At 45.4% G+C, this 18,371-nt stretch overlaps 1 protein-coding gene across 2 annotated transcripts in view; it reads left to right on the top strand.

The window, feature by feature from the left end:
• NID1 (nidogen 1) overlaps window positions 1–18,371 on the top strand; it is a 93,694-nt gene that overhangs the window by 12,622 nt on the left and 62,701 nt on the right. Inside the window, exons 2-5 of one of the 2 annotated variants that reach the window (XM_082673374.1) lie at window positions 8,842–9,141; window positions 11,287–11,513; window positions 14,676–15,049; window positions 17,650–17,799. In XM_082673374.1, the coding sequence (XP_082529500.1) occupies window positions 8,842–9,141; window positions 11,287–11,513; window positions 14,676–15,049; window positions 17,650–17,799 (1,051 nt within the window). Of the gene's footprint in view, window positions 1–8,841; window positions 9,142–11,286; window positions 11,514–14,675; window positions 15,050–17,646; window positions 17,800–18,371 lie in introns of both variants that reach the window. The other variant, XM_082673373.1, reaches the window with a different exon arrangement.

The raw sequence follows: 18,371 nt of genomic DNA, 5'->3' as shown, positions 1-18,371 counted from the left end.
AGAAATTTCCTGCAGAAGAGATGGGTAATTTATCCTGAGTCTCTCATTAGACATTAACTGGATTAAGTTTAAAACACTGACTCATCTTTTAACTATTACTACCAGGTTGCCCCTTGTTTTTATCTGCTAATCCTTTTGCTTCTATTTCTAATTCAAGCCAGAGTCATTTCTCTGGTTCTGTGGAGTTAATAGAAAATATTTGCAATTTAGACTCAAGAGTTTCGTTCTCGCACTTCTGGTGTATGATCTTAGGCAAGTCCTATAAACGGAAATTCATTTTTTTCTCAAATGAAGAATGAAGATGATATTAATGCATGCTTTACTAGGTTCACTACAATAACTGGAGTAAAAATGCTTTGTAAACTGTCAAGTACCACTCAAGGGGGCAGGCCCCAGGTCCCCTCTGGGCTCTAGGCTGGAATCAGTTAACCTCCACCTTGATTGTGTCATTAGTTCAGGCTATTTCAGGGACTTCTTTCTCAAGTTTTTCTTTTCTTAGGCCCTTTTCATTTTCTAGGTTTTTCTAGCTGCCCAGTCTCTGTCTGTGGAGCCATCCCATGAAGCTTTGCAACTTCCAGGACTTTTGCTCCCCGTTTCTCTAAACTAGGTGGCTGAGTATAACAGAAAGAGCACCGGTAATGGACTCGACCAGATGTGGGTTCAAATCTTGGTCCCATCACTTGCTGGCTATGTGACATGAAGCTAAATTAAGTCTCTTGTCATTTCCTTGTCTGTTTCATATGCGTGAAAAGAGGGGTGGTTGTATTAAATCAAAAAAAATGCAAACAGCTTTAGTAAAGGGCCTCAAACCTAGCAGTAAGTGTTTGCCTCCCTTTCCTTCCTTGGCCTAAATTATTTTACCTTAGGTTCCTGCTTCTTCCCACCCATGGAGTTTGCTTTTGCAACTGCAAGCAATTTCATTGTCTTCCCAGTACTGCTCTTTGCATTTCTAAAAGGAGCCCATTTGTTTCTTATTTGTGCCTACCTCAAGTATTCTTAACCACATCTGTTTTAAAGAAGGCTTTCCCCTCAGGGTTGCAGGGGAAAAGCATCCTGCCCTGGGGCCTGCTACCAGGCTCATTGAAGTCAAAAAAGATGGCTGTTGTTTCACTTCCTCAGCGTTTGCTTGAACGTAAGGAATCTAACACATAATTTTAATGTATGGAGTATCTGCATTTAGACTTTCTCCAGGCCTTCATTTGCCTGTGAGTTCACTTTAAAGATGCACAGGAGATTGGAAGTGCTTTTTTTTTTAAATGGGGGCCACTTCCTCATCGTGAGTTAGTGCTCTGTTGCCTCTTACTGTCAGCTGAGTGGAAACAATTGTAAGTAAGTGGCTCCAACTGTTAGCCCTGTGAGGCTTGCATTTTCACCCAGGGGCGTTTTGTGATGTAATTGATGGTGCAGCTGGCTGAAGAGCCTGTTTGGTGTGTTCCTTGGGGTGAGTGAATAGGTGTGTTCTGTACAGGGCTGTTAAGTTGCGCTAGTAACACGCTGAGCTGAACATTAACTTTGCTGAAGGAACTTCTTTTTCCCAGTGTGAACTGTCAGCAAGATTCAGGGCGGTATTTACGTTGGTCAGTGTGCTGGAGGTAGCTGTCTTTCAATAAAGAAGCAATGTATTATTACGCTACCAAAAACCTCAGCGAGGCAATTTTTGGTTAGAGTTACCTTAAGACAATAATATAACATCATCATCATCATCATCATTATTACTTTAGCCCTCAATAATACAGACAGACTTTCTCAGGAATGCATTCAATTCATAGGAGTTTTGGGACTTCCCTGGCGGTGCGGTGGTTAGGACTCCGGGCTTCCATTGCAGGGGGCGTGGGTTCGCTCTCTGGTTGGGAAACTAAGACCCTGCAAGCCGTGCAGTGTGGCCAAAAAAAAAAAAAAAAAATTCACAAGAGTTTTGCCATGTTATAGTTACCAAGTCCAAGCTCATACTGCTTGCTGAATGACAGGCCAATAAATCGAGAGAGGTGTTAGGACAAGGAATAGTGACTTTATTTGGAAAGCCAGCCGACTGAGAAGATGGGGGACTAGTGTCCCAAAGAACCATCTTCCCTGAGTTAGGGTTCGGGCTTCTTTTATACCAAAAGGCAAGGGGGTGTGGTTGGTTGGTGCCCAGTTCTTGGTGCCAGAATCCTTTGTTCTTGCAGCTGTCCACGTAGGTCTGGTGACAATGTTCCTATAAACGTCCAACAGGACAAATGTTATTCTCTGTTCTGCAACTTTTTAATCTCTATATGAATGGAGAAGTGTTATGCCTTTAAAGTTCAAAGCCTTGAGAATGGGCTGTCCTGTATATTTCAGGCTACAGGCAACATTCTTTTGTTTTGTTTTTTTTTTAATAATAGATCTTTATTGGAGTATAATTGTTTCAAGGTTAAAATGAAAGAAACAGATCCAATACAGAGTTAGATTTGTTCTTCCCTATTACATAATTCACAGCAAGGAATGTGCTGGTGCCACTGGGACTCAGGGCTCCTAAGTCAGGACTCCAAGGTGCTAATTGCAAACTGTTAAAAGATAAACTGGGGCATATTAAAATTCTTAAGCGTTTATTTGAGCAAAAATCGATTTGAATCGGGCAGCATCCAATCTAGCAGATAGAAAGGAGCTCCGAGGAGCTATGCAAAATGAAAGACTTTTATAGGCAGGAGGGAGTGGGTACAGGGAAGTTATCTGGCCAAAAAAAGCAGGTCCTAGTATTGCAAAGTTACTTTTCTTTAGGGGAGGGCAGGGGTCTACCCAGCAGATGACCTCACTAGTGCTGATCAGGTGGTTTCTGATTGACTGGTTTAAGATTTCCATATGGAAACTATAATCAAGTCTCAGTTTGGTGATGTGGGGCTTAGCATAAGCGACTCCATTTTGGGCCTGTAAATGGCCCAAAGATAGAAAGAGGTGCAGATGTAAAGGAGCTGGTGCTAAACCCTGCTTGGGGAGGGCAGGAGGGCTTCACAGGGAGAAATGAGACTTTGCCACGGACAGGAGCTGAGTGAGGGTCTTTGAGGCCGAGGGGACCATAAATGCAAAAGCACGCAGTGTTAAGTAGGTGAAACACCATGGTGAGTTTGGAGAAGTGCAAGCAATTAAAAAGAAAAATTCCAGCGCATCTATTTCTATTCTAGACTTTTCCTTACCAACATTCATATCAAAACTAAAACCTGGTCCTATAATCCACGTAATTTTTCAGCTGGCACAAAGTGATGAACAGAAAATAATACTGGTGACTGCTGTATAATACTTATGTTTAATAATTGTTTCTTTCTGGACTCCGGGCCCTGCACCTGGTGCCTCAAGCATCTGCAACTTTTGGTTCCTGTTAATTACTAAACCTGCTTTCACCAGCACCTTCTACTCATTAACACAATCTAGCGCACCCAGTGCAACTAACATTCCTGAAAATCTCTGGTAGAGGAGAGGCAGGGGTTGTGAGGGAAGGGGTGGACCTGGGGCAGTCTGGGGAAGGAGGAATTCAGACAATGAACGTGGGCCCTCCTCCTCGCAGAGAGCATTCATGTGGGCTTAGCTATAAAAGTTAACTGCCTTTCTTTAGAAACTTTAAACTTTAGATTAATCACTTCATTATCTATTTTTTAAAGTTCATTTTGAAAATTTTAAACATATGCACAAATAGAATATTATGATGCAGTCTCATGAATCACTCAGCTTCAACATGTATCCGTTTATGGTGCGTCTAGTTTCACCTATATCCCCACCTATTCTTAATATTCTCCCCTCTTACCTAAACTGAATTGTTTTTAAACAAATCCCAAACATTTTATTTCATTGTAAATATTTCAGAATGTATCTCTAAAAAAGTGACTTTTTAAAAACAAAACGGGGACTTCCCTGGTGGTGCAGTGGTTAAGAATATGCCTACCAATGCAGGGGATATGGGTTCGAGCCCTGGTCCGGGAAGATCCCACATGCCACGGAGCAACGAAGCCCCTGTGCCACAACTACTGAGCCCACGTGCCACAACTACTGAAGCCCGCGTGCCTAGAGCCCGGTGCTCCGCAACAAGAGAAGCCACCGCAATGAGAAGCCCGCGCACCGCAGCGAAGAGGAGCCCCCGCTTGCGGCAGCTGGAGAAAGCCCGCGCGCAGCAACAAAGACCCAACGCAGCCAAAAATAAAAACATAAACAAAAAGAAACCTTGCAAAATCATGATCACACCTAAAAAGTTAACAATATTTCCTTAATGTCATCCAATATCACATAGGTTCATAAAATATTTTATTTGACTTTTCAGTTGACTGGTTTAAATCGGGATCCAGGCGAAGCCCACACCTCACGTCTAGTCGATAGGTACCTCACGACTTCTGAAATCTACAGGTTCCCCTCACCTTTTTTCCATGCATTTATTAAAGAAACTGGGTATTTGTCCTTCAGGATGTCCCATATTCTGGATGTTGCTGGTCACATCCCTATGCTATCCTCTGAGTGTGCTTCTGTCCCCTGTATTTCCTGTAAAGTGGTGGTTACATCTAGAGACTTGCTCAGACTTGAGTTATCGGTTCACATTTACGCAAAGTGTTTTAGTAAATCGTGTCGCACTCCAGCGGAAGAACCACGGACACATAATGCTGTGGCCCTTCTCGAAGCTCACTGGGCAGTATTTCTCAAACAGCCTTGGGGGCTTCCCTGGTGGCGCAGTGGTTGAGAGTCCGCCTGCCGATGCAGGGCACGCGGGTTCGTGCCCCGGTCCGGCAAGATCCCACATGCCGCGGAGCGGCTGGGCCCGTGAGCCGTGGCCGCTGAGCCTGCGCGTCCGGAGCCTGTGCTCCGCAACGGGAGAGGCAACAACAGTGAGAGGCCCGCGTACCGCAAAGAAACAAAAAAACAAAAACACAGCCTTGGTGGGAGGCTGTATCCCTATGGACCTCCCCTGTGCACTTCCTGGAGGGAGTTGGGAAGGGAGGGAGCTCAGTGTGCCAGGCAGGGGATAAGCTCTGTAGCTATGGCACAGACCAAGACGGACCTGGTCCTGGACCGCAAGGGATGTACTGTGGCGGTGGGGAGAGCGGCCAGAGCTGGCAGACGAGTCAGTGAGATCCCTACAATCTGTGGTCTGTGCCCGGAAGGACACAGATAGGAGGCGGAGACATAAATGGGGGCCAGGCGTGAGGGAAGGGAGGAGGAGGGGCCAGCCAGGGGAGCTTACCCTGGATGGATGGAGGAGGCTCCCTTAGGTGTTACTTCAGCTGAGCCCTGGAAGAGGCGAGAAAGAGCCCGTTATATGGGTGCAGGAGGTGGGGAAGAGGGATGCTGGTGGTCGCAGGGATGGAGAAAGTGCCGTATACTTTGGAGGCCGGACACACAGGACATGGGATGAGAAGGAGCAAGGAATCAAGGCCGCCTGCCAGGTTTCCTGGCTTAAGCAACTGGGTGAACAGCTGTTATGGCGACAGCCCTGGGCAGCTGGACAGGAGGCTGCGTGACTCTCTCTGTGGTGCCCAGTCTAGTCCCTTTCGAGATGGTGTTACCGACTTGGGTCCTTTGATTCTTTTTTTTTTTTTTTTGCGGTACGCGGGCCTCTCACTGCTGTAGCCTCTCCCATTGCGGAGCACAGGCTCCGGACGCACAGGCTCAGTGGCCATGGCTCACGGGCCCAGCCGCTCCGCGGCATGTGGGATCTTCCCGGACCGGGGCACGAACCCGTGCCCCCTGCATCGGCAGGCGGACTCTCAACCACTGCGCCACCAGGGAAGACCAGTCCTCGGATTCTTTAATCAGTAGAAATTGATAAGAAACCAGACAAAAAACTCAGGCAAGGCTTTACTGTGATTGTGCTGCAGCTTTAGGGGTAAAAACAAGAAACAGGCGCCCTTGCTTGTTCTCCTAGGGGGGGCGCGGTGAGCTGGTCCCTTAAATGGGGTGAAGGTGGGAGCGGATTGGTGGGTCGGACCTGAGGGGTGGCTTAGGTGGCCTACCCACCCCCTTGGTGGTGCTGTGTGCAGGGGGCATGTGCAATACCCTGCTTTTGCTCCAGGGACCTCAGAAGTGGCGATTGGTTTGTGGCCTTTTTGTATCGTATTGTTAATAATTTGTCCCAACTGCGCATGCGCACAGTTATTTTTAGTCCCCTATAGTTCCTTTGTATTCTGTTGCTGGAGGAGACGTCTGTCCAGGTCCAAGTGCAAGCGCCCCGGTAGAGGGTCCCAGGTCCCAGCCTTTCTCAGTGGTACCCAGGTCTGTCCTCCTGGCCTCCTTCCCTTTGTGCGCCTGCCCTTTTATTGAATTGCTCGACTTGAACAAGACGGAGAAAAGGATCCAGGCCAGTAGGAGTATCATGAGCTGGACAGATTTGTGAAATAAGCCTGGCACCCAAATGTAAAGGAATATCGTTCCTCAAGTTGGCCATTAATTGTTACATTTGGAGAAAAACAAAAACAAGACTGAAAACGTTTACGAAGAAGTTTAGGAATCAAATGAAACTTCCGGGTGTTCTGTATATGACATCTTTCTTCATTATCACAGACAAGTGAGTTGAATGTGCCATAAAACTGCCTGAAAAATAATTTTCCTACTAATACTAATGAGGGTTATCTGGTCTTTGTCCAAAGCATTTGCAGGCAGGGCGTCATGCTTCTTGTCTAAAAACTCAATTCCTAAAGCATTCCTTGTGAAAATAGAAATTCCTGTGCCCAGTTTCTCAATAATGTAAGGCACCGGGAACATTTTCAGAATTGTTGGCCTGATTTAAATTTCACTGGAAAACAGCTTTTTAAAACCAAGTTGTCTGTATGTGGCTTCCATGTGATCACTTCCCACTGGCAACTGGTAACTGCCAACTTCTGGTGGCTTGAGAAAGTGAGCCGTTTCCCACGCTCCCACACGGCAACCCAATCAGGATGTTTGTGCTGGGAGATGTTTGGATGGGGTGGAGGCGAAGAGGGCAGGAGAGCAGCTGGACGAGGCTCCTTCCCTGACTCCCTTCTCTGCGGCCTGTCCGTGCATTCTAGAAAATCAGTGCTGGTGCCAGGTGATGATGGAAAATACGTCACCTGAACAGTTAACAGACCGTGACGCTTGGTGAAAAGGAAGGATCTTGCTAGGTCCACACTTAACTCTCAAACCTGTTCTTTTCCCTTCTCGGGGCCCACATTGGCTCCATCACATCGAAGCTTTTTACCTGGTTCTTGGCATGTTGCAGAGTTTGGTGTTAAGTTCCTTTCCTTCTTGTCGGCCGCTGCCCCCTTCTCTAGGGATGAGGTCTGAAGTGACTGAAGGATAAGGCCGTGGGAAGGATAAGTAAGTGACCTGGAAAACCCACAGGCCTTCTCATGGACTCCTGAACAATTGTAACTCCCTTTGCTGCTGTGTTCTTCCAATCTGTAACCTCTTGAAGCTCAAACTAGGGCCATAGGCAAAGTCGCTCCCATTGGATTAGGCATTTTTTTGTTTTTAATTCATAGACTCCAGAAGTAAAAAGATCACTGGCGTGGTGTTCTCTGTCACCAGTGAACTGTGCACTAACAAGGATGTGGGAAGGGCTCAAAGCCTCATTCTAAGCATGGCTTTGCAGGAGGCCCAAGCACGCCCACTGCCAGGGGGCTGTAGTCCCTTCCCCATTTTCCCAGGGAATGTGGGTTTTAGCTGGATAAGAACAGTGAAATCTTTTCATAGACTATAAACTGGTTTCAAGAAGTGATAACTGGTAACTGGTTTCAAGAAGGCTGTACATGTAGTGATCAAGAGGGCCGACTTTGAAGTCGGGCTCCTTGGGTTCAAATCCCGGTGAGGCCTCTTATTGGTAACTTTGGACAAATTGATTAACTTACCTCATTTTCCACCTCAGAAAAATGTGGATAATAGTAATAGCTAGTTTTATGGGGTTCTTCTGAGGATTAGATGTTAATAAGAGGTCTGGGACATGGTAAACATTCAATAAATGTTAGCTATTGATCTAATTCATTAATCTGTTCAAAATAACGCCACCATCGTGACCCATCACGTTTACTTCTTGACACTTGTTTGCTTATTGTCTTATCATCTGTTTGTGTAAGTCCATCTCCATGTCTTTCTGGATTGTGGGTACCTTGAAGGCAGAGCCTGGGTTCTACTTATTTGTGGACCCACAGTGCTTAGCACAGCCCTGGTTTGTAATGATTACTCTGTTGAGTAAATGAACACAGTCTTTGATGATGACTTATGTTTGAATGGTCCTTCGTGTGCCACAAACCACACACTTGGGAAGCCTGAGATGCGAAGTTTAAGACCCTTGCCCAAGGTCTGGTGACGATGCCAGAGTCAGGTCCTGTGATTCTTGCCCCTGTTCCTTCTACCAGGCCGTCCTCCCCAGGAAAAGAATGCTGAGTTTTATAGTCCTGGATCATGTCTTTCTCCAATTTTTTTTGTATTTGACACACTGTCATGTTTGATACACTATGACAGCATTCTGTGAACGGGAGCTCAGTCTCCCTGAAGAAGATGTCGTTTCTGCACATCTTTTTTTTCTTTTCCTTTCCTTTCTTTCTTTTTTCAAGGAAGAAAGAGCTGAGATAATTTTATCTTTACGTACTCTACAAGTGCAACTATTGTGTACATTTGAGATTAATGGCAGTTAACGGAACTGCACTGTTTTCCTCTTGAATCTCACATAAGTGAAATCATATACTGTGTCTGGATTCTTTTGCTTGGCTTAATATTGGTGAGATTCACTCGTGTTGTTTTGTGTATTTTAAAAAACTACTGTATAGCATTCCGTTGTATGAAATGGCCAGAATTTATTTACCTGTTCTCTTGTTGATGGGTATTTGGGTTGCTCCCAATTTTTGATTGTCAGTTTCTGCACTCCTTTTAATGATGTTTGGTTTTGTACAGATTACCACAAATGGCATTATTGCCATGAGTGAGCCCCCAGCCGAAGAATCCCATCCTGGGCTGTTCCCACCGACCTTCGGAGCAGTCGCCCCTTTCCTGGCGGACTTGGACACGACAGATGGCCTTGGGAAGGTTTACTATCGGGAAGACTTATCTCCCTCTGTCACTCAGTTGGCAGCGGAGTGTGTCCAGAGAGGGTTCCCGGAAGTCTCTTTCAAGCCCAGGAGCGTGGTGGTTGTCACTTGGGAATCCGTGGCTCCCTACCAAGGGCCCAGCAAGGACCCTGCCCAGGAAGGCAAGGTAAGCACCCACCCAGGCTCAAGGGCAAATAGTCTAACATGTTGGCTTTGTACACTTTGGTCTTCTGGTTTGTGCTACTCTGATGTACCCCACGCCCATGCGATTGATAAAGGCTGGACAGACATCCAAAGCAAAATCTAGTAAGCTGTTTGTTGCAGGTCTGAAGCTTCCAAAACCTTATCTGCAGGGCTACTTAAATCTATGCTGTAATGACGATTAGATGTAAAGAAAGCCAATTCCTGAGAAGATTGCCACATGGCAAGAACAGGGCTGATAAATTACAGCCCTAGCTGCTCTTACGCTGGGTGGTGGATAGTGGGAGGTGGCTTCTAGATAAATAGAGAATTTATTAATATGAAGTGATAGGTTAAACTAATAAAGCAGTCTCAAGAGATGTGAAGAAATAAAGACCAGATCCAGACTCTAGTTGGGGGGACAAAACCCATTTGTACCATGTGGGTGGTTCAGGAAACAAGTTTCATCATAACCAGGGATGGGAGTCTCTGTGGATGCAGTGGTTGGGAAAGGTGTTAGGGTGTGTAGAGCTTGGACTTGCCCTTGGAGGAAGGGGGGAATATTTGAAGAAGCCATCTCTAGATCTGAGGCGACTCTTTAGGACATGCTTTGATTTCTCCTTGGAAAAATAAATTTGCTCCGCCATTGTTTAATTTTTATAGCATTACAGGGTAGAGAGCAACTTGAAAGGTCCAAAAGCACTCCCTTTAAGTGGGGGATATTCCCAGCTGGTGGTTCCCAAAGTGTGTACCACAGAACACTGGTCCCACAGACATTCCTTGAGGAAGAGGACTCCTCAGACCAAATAAGTTTGGGAAGCGCTAAAACTGTATCTCCCTCATGGTGACTCACTCTGGAAAGTCCTATAGTACAGAAACCTGCTTAATTTTGTTTAATTTAGCCATCCCCAAACCTTTTGGCCATACCCTTTTCCCTCCCAAATAAGACACATTGCATCCCATAGAGCACACTTTGGAGAAGTCTGTCTGACACGTTTTGCTTTGCCACCTGTATCTGCCTGAGTGCTGTACTGGAAAACTGTTTAAAACCTTCAATTTCTCGAGTGTGCATCCTTTTCACTTGAGCGATACCTGCCCAGCCCCTTGTACAGAGCTCTTGCCTGCTTCACGGGCCAAATCTCCCCTCACTCTTACTTCTCTGCACCCTCTTGCAGCAGCTGTATCAGATTATTTGCAATTCCCTGCTGAGGCTTTTTGCTTGTTTGTTTTACCCACAGTCTCTTGCACTAGCTGTGCTCTCTGCTTGCGATGGCCTCTCCCTGACCCTCACTGCACGTGTCTAGCTCCTGCTTGTTCTTTCCGCCTCCTCTGCCCCCACTCCTCCCAGCATCGGGCACTTCGCCTGCACACAACTCCATTACAGAATCTATCCTCCAGTTTGGCAATGTTTTGTTCACCTGTCACTTTTCCCACCTAGACTATAAATTCTCAAGTGCGGCGATCGCGTACTTTATTCGTCTTCACAGTGCTCGGGACAATGCCTGGTGTGTAGGAGAGGTACTAACTTTAGGAATATGTTCTCTGTGCCTGGCCCTTCCTATGCTAGCTCACGTAGTCCTCCTAACATTTCTGTGCCGTAGGTGGCTTTATCTCCATCTTACAGATTCACAGCTCAAGGTTCAGAGAGGTTAGGTAACCTGCCCAAGGTCACACAGTCAGTGAGGAGTAGAGCAGGATTTGGATCCAGATTTGTTTTCTCTCAAAGCTCATTTTCTTTCTTACTGCACGGTGCTTGGGCTCAATCAGCTAAATAATGAATGTGGTTGAATATGTTTAATGGCTGTGGAAACAAATTCTGTGCGTAAGAATTTGCTAAGTTGCATGAGATTTAGGCCACTACCTGGAGGTGTCATCTATAGTTTTGCATTAACCTTAGGGTCACGGTTATGCAGAAAGTATTCATTGATTAATTAGAAAATTTCTTGTTGACATAGCTTTAGAGATATTTAAGTGGAATTATCCTGGAATACTTGGTCCTACAAAAGTATTTCTTTAGAATAAGGTGTAAATACTGCCATCTCTGTATTTTTTAGATACGATCTGGTGAAGAGCACATTTTAAGATCTGTAGATATTTTCCTGAGTAACTGAATTTTAACTCATCTTCACAGAGAAACACATTCCAGGCTGTTCTGGCCTCCTCTGATTCCAGCACCTACGCCATTTTCCTTTATCCTGAAGATGGTCTGCAGTTCTATACGACATTCTCAAAGAAGGATGAGAACCAAGTTCCCGCAGTGGTTGCTTTCAGCCAAGGTTTAGTAGGATTCATATGGAAGAGTGACGGAGCTTATAATGTATTTGCTAATGACAGAGAATCACTTGGAAACTTGGCCAAGTATGCTTTTTTTTTGTTCTTCAGTAGGTTCTCCCCTTAATAAGACTATCATTAGTCTATAAGTCTGTAAGACTATTTAAAACAGTCTATAACTATTTAAAACAGTCTATGAGACTGTTTTATTAAGCATAATGTGATGGGCAATATAGAACATTACCTGAAAATGTTCCCATGGATTTAAATTTTGTATATAATTTTTATATTATGGAGTACTTTGTTTTTCTGATGAACTCAAGGGAATATACTCTGAGAATGAACAGGTATCCAAGTTTTTAGATATCATTCTCATTTGAGACAGCTTTACCATCTCTTCTATACGTATAAAGTTAGAAATACAAGTTATTCAAAACTATGTCCTGCTATGGCCCCAAGGCTGAGAAAACCCCTCCCAATTTCATATTGCCAGTTGAGTCTAAACTCCTCTACACTTTAATGGTGTGCTGGTAAATGCTTAGCAACTGGCTTTAGGTGGGTTGGGGAAGCCCTCATTTATAGCATTTGCCTATTTCCGTGGTGTAAATACTCCTACCCATGGCCCGTTTACAGCTGCTCACATCATGTCGCTCAACCTGGGGTTGAGAAAAGGTGAACCATTATATAGTATTCTCACCATAGAGGTGCAGTAGATTCAAATAACTTGAAGAACGTAGCTAATATGAGTCTCAAGTATTTATTCCCTCTGCTTTTATTTCTTTTAATTTTTATTGTAGTTGATTTACAATGGTGTGTTAGTTTCTGCTGCACAGCAGAGTGAATCAATTATACATATATATATATCTCCACTCTTTTTTAGATTCTATTCCCATATAGGTCATTACAGAGTATTGAGTAGAGTTCCCTGTGCTATATAGTAGGTTCTTATTAGTTATCTCTTTTATATATAGTAGTGTGTATATGTCAATCCCAATCTCCCAATTTATCCCTGCCCTTCCCCCTTGGTAACCATACGTTTGTTTTCTACCTCTGTGACTCTATTTCTGTTTTGCAAATAGGTTTATTTATTACTATTTTTTTTTTTAGATTCCACATATAAGCGGTATCATATGATATTTGTCTTTCTCTGACTTACTTACTTCACTCAGTATGACAATCTCTAGGTCCGTCCATGTCACTGCAAATGGCATTATTTCGTTCTTTTTTATGACTGAGTAATATTCCATTGTATATAGGTACCACGTCTTCTTTGTCCATTCATCTGTTGATGGACATTTAGGTTGCTTCCATGTCCTGGCTATTGTAAATAGTGCTGCAGTGAACACTGGGGTATATGTATCTTTTTGATTGCCTCTCATTTTAATATAGATTATTTAATTGTAAGTTTATATACTTTAATTTTTTACCGGCTGGTTCAAGCAAGCTCCTGCATAGCACTGCCTTTATTTGAGTCCCAAGCAGACAGATCGATTAGATGTCCAATTTCTGCAGGACTTTCTTGATTCCTCATTCCCTGTCTAACCCCAATCTTTTGCTCAGTATTCTCTACCAAGTAGTGTATGTCCCTTCTTTCCATTGTACGAGCTGGTCATTTTACATAATTTCTTATAGGAACACTTCCAATCACACACAGAAGAACAGTAAAAATGGTGGTGCAAGAAGTAGAGATTAGGGTTATTCTATTGTATTTTATAACTATAAAATGCCTTTAGATTCTCAATATCATTTGTATTTCACTACACACTTTGAACATAAAAAGGTAAACTGAGACCTGTCCAAGGTTCCACAGCTAACAGTGTTGGGATTTCTAATAAACCAACTCTGTACCATTTTCACTCATAACTCTTCTGACACCAAATTTGTGGGGTTTTCCCCCCAACCAATTCTCCAACTCTTCAGACACCAGCTAGGTGTCCTGTAATTCGATTCAGTTCTGCTTGGAGTCAGCACATACCTCACAGGTTAAGGGCTCAGTCCCACAAAACTGCCCCCACTTCAGACATCCCTTGCAAGTCCTGGGTTGCCACCTGCACTTCTGATCAACCAGCTATAAATCGGGGATCTCCATGAACCCCTGCTCAAGTTCGATAATTTGCTAGAATGGCTCACAGAACTCAGGAAAGCACTTTCCTTACTATGACCAGTGTGTTATAAAGGATGCACTCAGGAACAGGCAAATAGAAGAGATGCATAGGGCAAGGTATGGGAGGAAGAGTGGGTGAGGGGCTTCCGTGTCCCCTCTGGGCTCACCACCCTCCTAGCCCCTTGATGTGTTCACCAGCCCCAAAGTTCTGTCAATCTCATCACTTAGGAATTTTTATTACATAGGCATGATTGATTAAACCATTGGCCGTTGGTGATTAACCTATTCTCCAACCCCACTCCTCACCCCCCTCCCTGGAAGTCAGGGCGTGGGGAAGAAAATTCCAGCCCTGTAATCAAGCCTTATTCTTTTTTTTTTTTTTTTTTGCGGTACGCGGGCCTCTCACTGTTGTGGCCTCTCCCCTTGCGGAGCACAGGCTCCAGACGCGCAGGCTCAGCGGCCATGGCTCATGGGCGCAGCCGCTCTGCGGCATGTGGGGTATTCCCGGACCGGGGCACGAATCCGTGTCCCCTGCATCGGCAGGTGGACTCTCAACCACTGCGCCACCAGGGAAGCCCCAAGCCTTATTCTTCCTAGTGACCAGCCCCCATCCTGAAGCTACCCAGGGTCCCCAGCCACCAGCCATCTCATTAGCATACAAAAAGACACTCTTATCACTCCAGAGATAACAGGGATTTTAGGGATTGTATGCCAGAACCAGAGACAAGGACCAAATACATATTTCTTATCATATCACACTATGCCCTGGAAAGAGAATAACTGAGAAAGTGGATGACTCCGGTCAACAGGTTGCTTATATGGTAAAGCACATGACCAGTGATTCCTATAAATTGCATTTTAAGGCCTGAAAATGTCCCTGAAGCGTGCCTCTCGAGTGGCCAAGACTGAGCCTTTGCTAGGGTTGGGCCCATTGGATACAGCCTCACCGTATCCCCCTGGATGGTCTCAGCTCAGTGATGACCAGACAGGACTGCATCTGCTCTCTCATCCTCTACCGAGGCTGTGGGCAGAAGCAGACGTTGGGTTTCAGATTGACACGGATCCCCAGGGCTCCTTCTGCTTGGTTGCTGGGGGCTGTTTGTGGGTTGCTGGCCTGTTTCCAAGAAGCCTGTCCTTCCCCCTAGGAGCAGCAACTCTGGGCAGCAGGGCATCTGGGTGTTTGAGATTGGGAGTCCGGCCACGGCCAGTGGCGTGGTGCCCTCGGACGTGAACCTGGGATTGGACGATGGAGCAGAGTATGATGATGAGGATTATGACTCGGTGACACCTCTGAGCCTGGAGGACACGGGCACCACATCCTTCCCCTATGAGGCCCGGAGAAAGGGAGACACTGGCACATACAACGTGCCCAGTGACCTGCCCCCCCGCCGCCTGGCTACTGAGAGACCCCCTGGACCTCCCACGGAGAGGACCAGATCTTTCCAGCTGCCAGCGGAGAGGTTTCCCCAGCAGCAACCACAGGTCATAGATGTGGATGAAGTTGAGGAAACAGGAGTTGGTAAGGCCATTTATGTTGCAGGTGGTACCTTCTTGGATACTTGGGTTTCCAGACAGGGGAGCATTGCTGGTGGGGTGTCAGCTGTGCGCATTATTTGGTGGTTTGTAAGAATGAGTGCCTGGGGAAAGAGGGGTGGAACTCACAGCTGCCGAGCATCGATCGATGGGCCCGAAGGCTTCAGAGACTCCAAGGGATCTGGCCATTAGGGCTGGGGTTATGGAGACTGTAGAACATGTCCTCTTTCAAGTTTTCTATTATTCTTTCTTTTTTTTTTTTTCTGTTTTAAAGAGAAAAGTGCTTTAGAATTATTTTGATAGTCAGATTTCCTTCCTTATTTGTGACTTCTGAGATCAGTAGTGTATTCACCCACCTGAAAAAACATTTTAGAAGCTCTTTTGGCTATTGACACGGTTTATCTTTGAAATTTATTTCCTCTTGGTTTTGGAAGGAGGATGGTTGATGATTTTTCCTCCCGGACCCTCTCAGTTTCAGAGTTAGTTTGTGAACGTTTAAAACTACAAAATAAGTAGATCCCCTTTTTGAGGATGGTTTTAAAGTACAATATCTTGTAATCAACCGTATTATATCAGATTTTGGCTACATTTTCAGGGAAAACCACTGGAACCCCAGCATGCTTTGATTTGTCTTATAAAAGACATTTGAACTAGACTGTGTTCATTATTTTTTTGCCCTTCAGGTTGACCTATAATCCATTAAGATTCCTATCAAGGGGACAGTCCAAGCCTTTAAATGATGTTTACTGTGACGCACAACTGCTTCAACTATGAAGTTATCCTAAGGCCCTCAAAACATCTACTCAGTTCCACATTATTCACCCATTTTTATTTCTCCTTACTTGTGATTTGTCTCGTAGCCATAGTCGGATGTTTGTTCTTATCGAGTATCCCAAAGCATGGACAGTATCTGGTGGCCGGGGTAGTGTGCTTACTTACCTCTGAGGCACAGAAACGGAGAAGCTGCCCCTAGTGACATGATGAGCACGTGGTTCATGTCTCAGGGCTCCCTTTATACACATGGCACCCTGGCTTTCCTGGGGTAATGCTGACACCTAGCACGTCGCACTCAGCTCTTATAGCCGGGTCTCAGAGTGGTCGCCCCAAGGTGGATTGCATATGTTTACCGGCACATATGTTTACCTTCAGGGTGAGCTTTGAGTCTCATCCTGCTTTCACCCCACATACGTGTCTCTGAAATTCTCATTTGTGAAGCCTTCACTTAAATGAGAGCATAGCTAGCCCCAGCAGCTTATGGTAGTATATTCCTTGGTACTAGTAAAAAGAAAAGCCCGGATTTGAACCCCAACTGTGTTTAAAAGAGATGTTTTTCTGCCCTCGATCCCAGTTATTTCACTGTTTTTATTAGAAAGGTCAGTCTTCTGTAGCCAGCAGTGCATTCCTGGTGTGATTTGAATGGTCACCCACAGATACGTCGACCATAACAGACCCACTGGGAGCTGGGCTTAAGCAATCAGTAGCCTCACATGCGTTCAGCTCAGGGCCCAAGTATTTTCAGCTCCAAACGCCATCTTTATAAATACAGGAAATTCCCTTCTGGGTGTGTAGGACTCATGGAATCTACCTGGAGTTAAACTTTACTTTTCTCTTCACTCATAACAGTCATTTATAAAGTGGGTCATTATCCCCTATAAAAGTTCATCCCCTTTTGTGTTTTTGAACTTCATCCCAAATTAATTTGCTCTGGATTTTTGAGTTTAATGAGCTAGTTCATCATCCAATAAAATGAACCTGGGAGGGAGACATTTTTTTTTTTTTAAGAGACATTTAAAATAGGGAGAAATTCTTCTTGTTTCTTGGGTCAGAGGCTTTTAGACCAGGTATGACTGAGGAATTATTTCTAACTAGCTTTTGACTCAAGAGCTTAGGATTTATCCCCTGGTGAGAAGAAAGGGTCAATTTTTTTTTTTTTTTTTTTGCGGTACGCGGGCCTCTCACTGCTTTGGCCTCTCCCGTTGCGGAGCACAGGCTCCGGACGCGCAGGCTCAGCGGCCATGGCTCACGGGCCCAGCCGCTCTGCGGCATGTGGGATCTTCCCGGACTGGGGCACGAACCCGCGTCCCCTGCATCGGCAGGCGGACTCTCAACCACTGCGCCACCAGGGAAGCCCAAGGGTCAAAATTTTTAAAAACTACTTTAAGCTTGTTAAAATGGCACTTTATGTTATAGATATTTTACCACAATAAAAGATAATTTTTAAAAATTTTAAGGTCCCTCCTGCCCAAAATGTGAAGCGGATCTGACGACATTAGATGGATGCCATATTAAGATTGACATTGGGTGGCAGTCACCTAATATTGATTCCGTGATACTGAGGACATTGGATTATAGCAGTTTTAAAGAATTCACCCTTGTGATTTCTCAAACTCCCTTTAGACCTGTTTGCTTTGGTGGTTTGAATAATAGAACCACTATACTATTTAAGTGGCTACAGGTAGAGAGCCCTGGGTCTGAATTGCCTGAGCAGATGTCAAGTCTTGCACAGTTGAGGGCGTAGGGTCAGAAAGCCTCCTGGCCCAGAGCCCTGTGAAGCGCTTACAGGTGTGCTGTGTTCTCTCCAAGCAGTTTTCAGCTACAACACAGATTCCCGCCAGACGTGTGCCAACAACAGACACCAGTGCTCTGTGCACGCAGAGTGCAGGGACTTTGCCACCGGCTTCTGTTGCAGCTGTGTTTCCGGCTACACGGGGAATGGCCGGCAGTGTGTTGCAGAAGGTACTTTGCTTCTGTCTGTTCCCTTTGAAGGGGGAGGAGTGGAGTTTTTGTTTTGGTGCTTTTTTTTTTTTTTTGCGGTACTCGGGCCTCTCACTGTTGTGGCCTCTCCCTTTGCGGAGCACAGGGTCCGGACGCGCAGGCTCAGCGGCCATGGCTCACGGGCCCAGCCGCTCCGCGGCATGTGGGATCTTCCCGGACCGGGGCACGAACCCATGTCCCCTGCATCGGCAGGCAGACTCTCAACCACTGCGCCACCAGGGAAGCCCCTTGGTGCTTGTTCTGAAATCTTTCCTTTACCTAGATCTCTAAACGGGGGTGGTATTTTCAGTCGGGCAATGATAGTTGATCTCTCATTCCCCATTCTTGCCTGTATTTTTCTACTGGGGGTGTGGTCCTGGGGAGTGTCCTTTTTTTCTAATAAGGGGAGGTCTCTTTCTTTCCTGTGCTGTTTCTCCATCTCTGAAATGACGGCCATTGGGAACCCATCTTCACAGCTGTCCCTATAGCGTGAGACGAAGGCTGAAGTGTTGAAATTATGCAGCCTGGACCACAAATTGTCAGTGCCCCCCATT

Source organism: Grampus griseus, assembly GCF_964374135.1.
Source record: "Grampus griseus genome assembly, chromosome: 16".
Taxonomy (NCBI): Eukaryota; Metazoa; Chordata; class Mammalia; order Artiodactyla; family Delphinidae; genus Grampus; species Grampus griseus.
The sequence above is the reverse complement of the archived record's forward strand: the minus strand, read 5'-3'. Positions and strand labels throughout refer to the sequence as shown.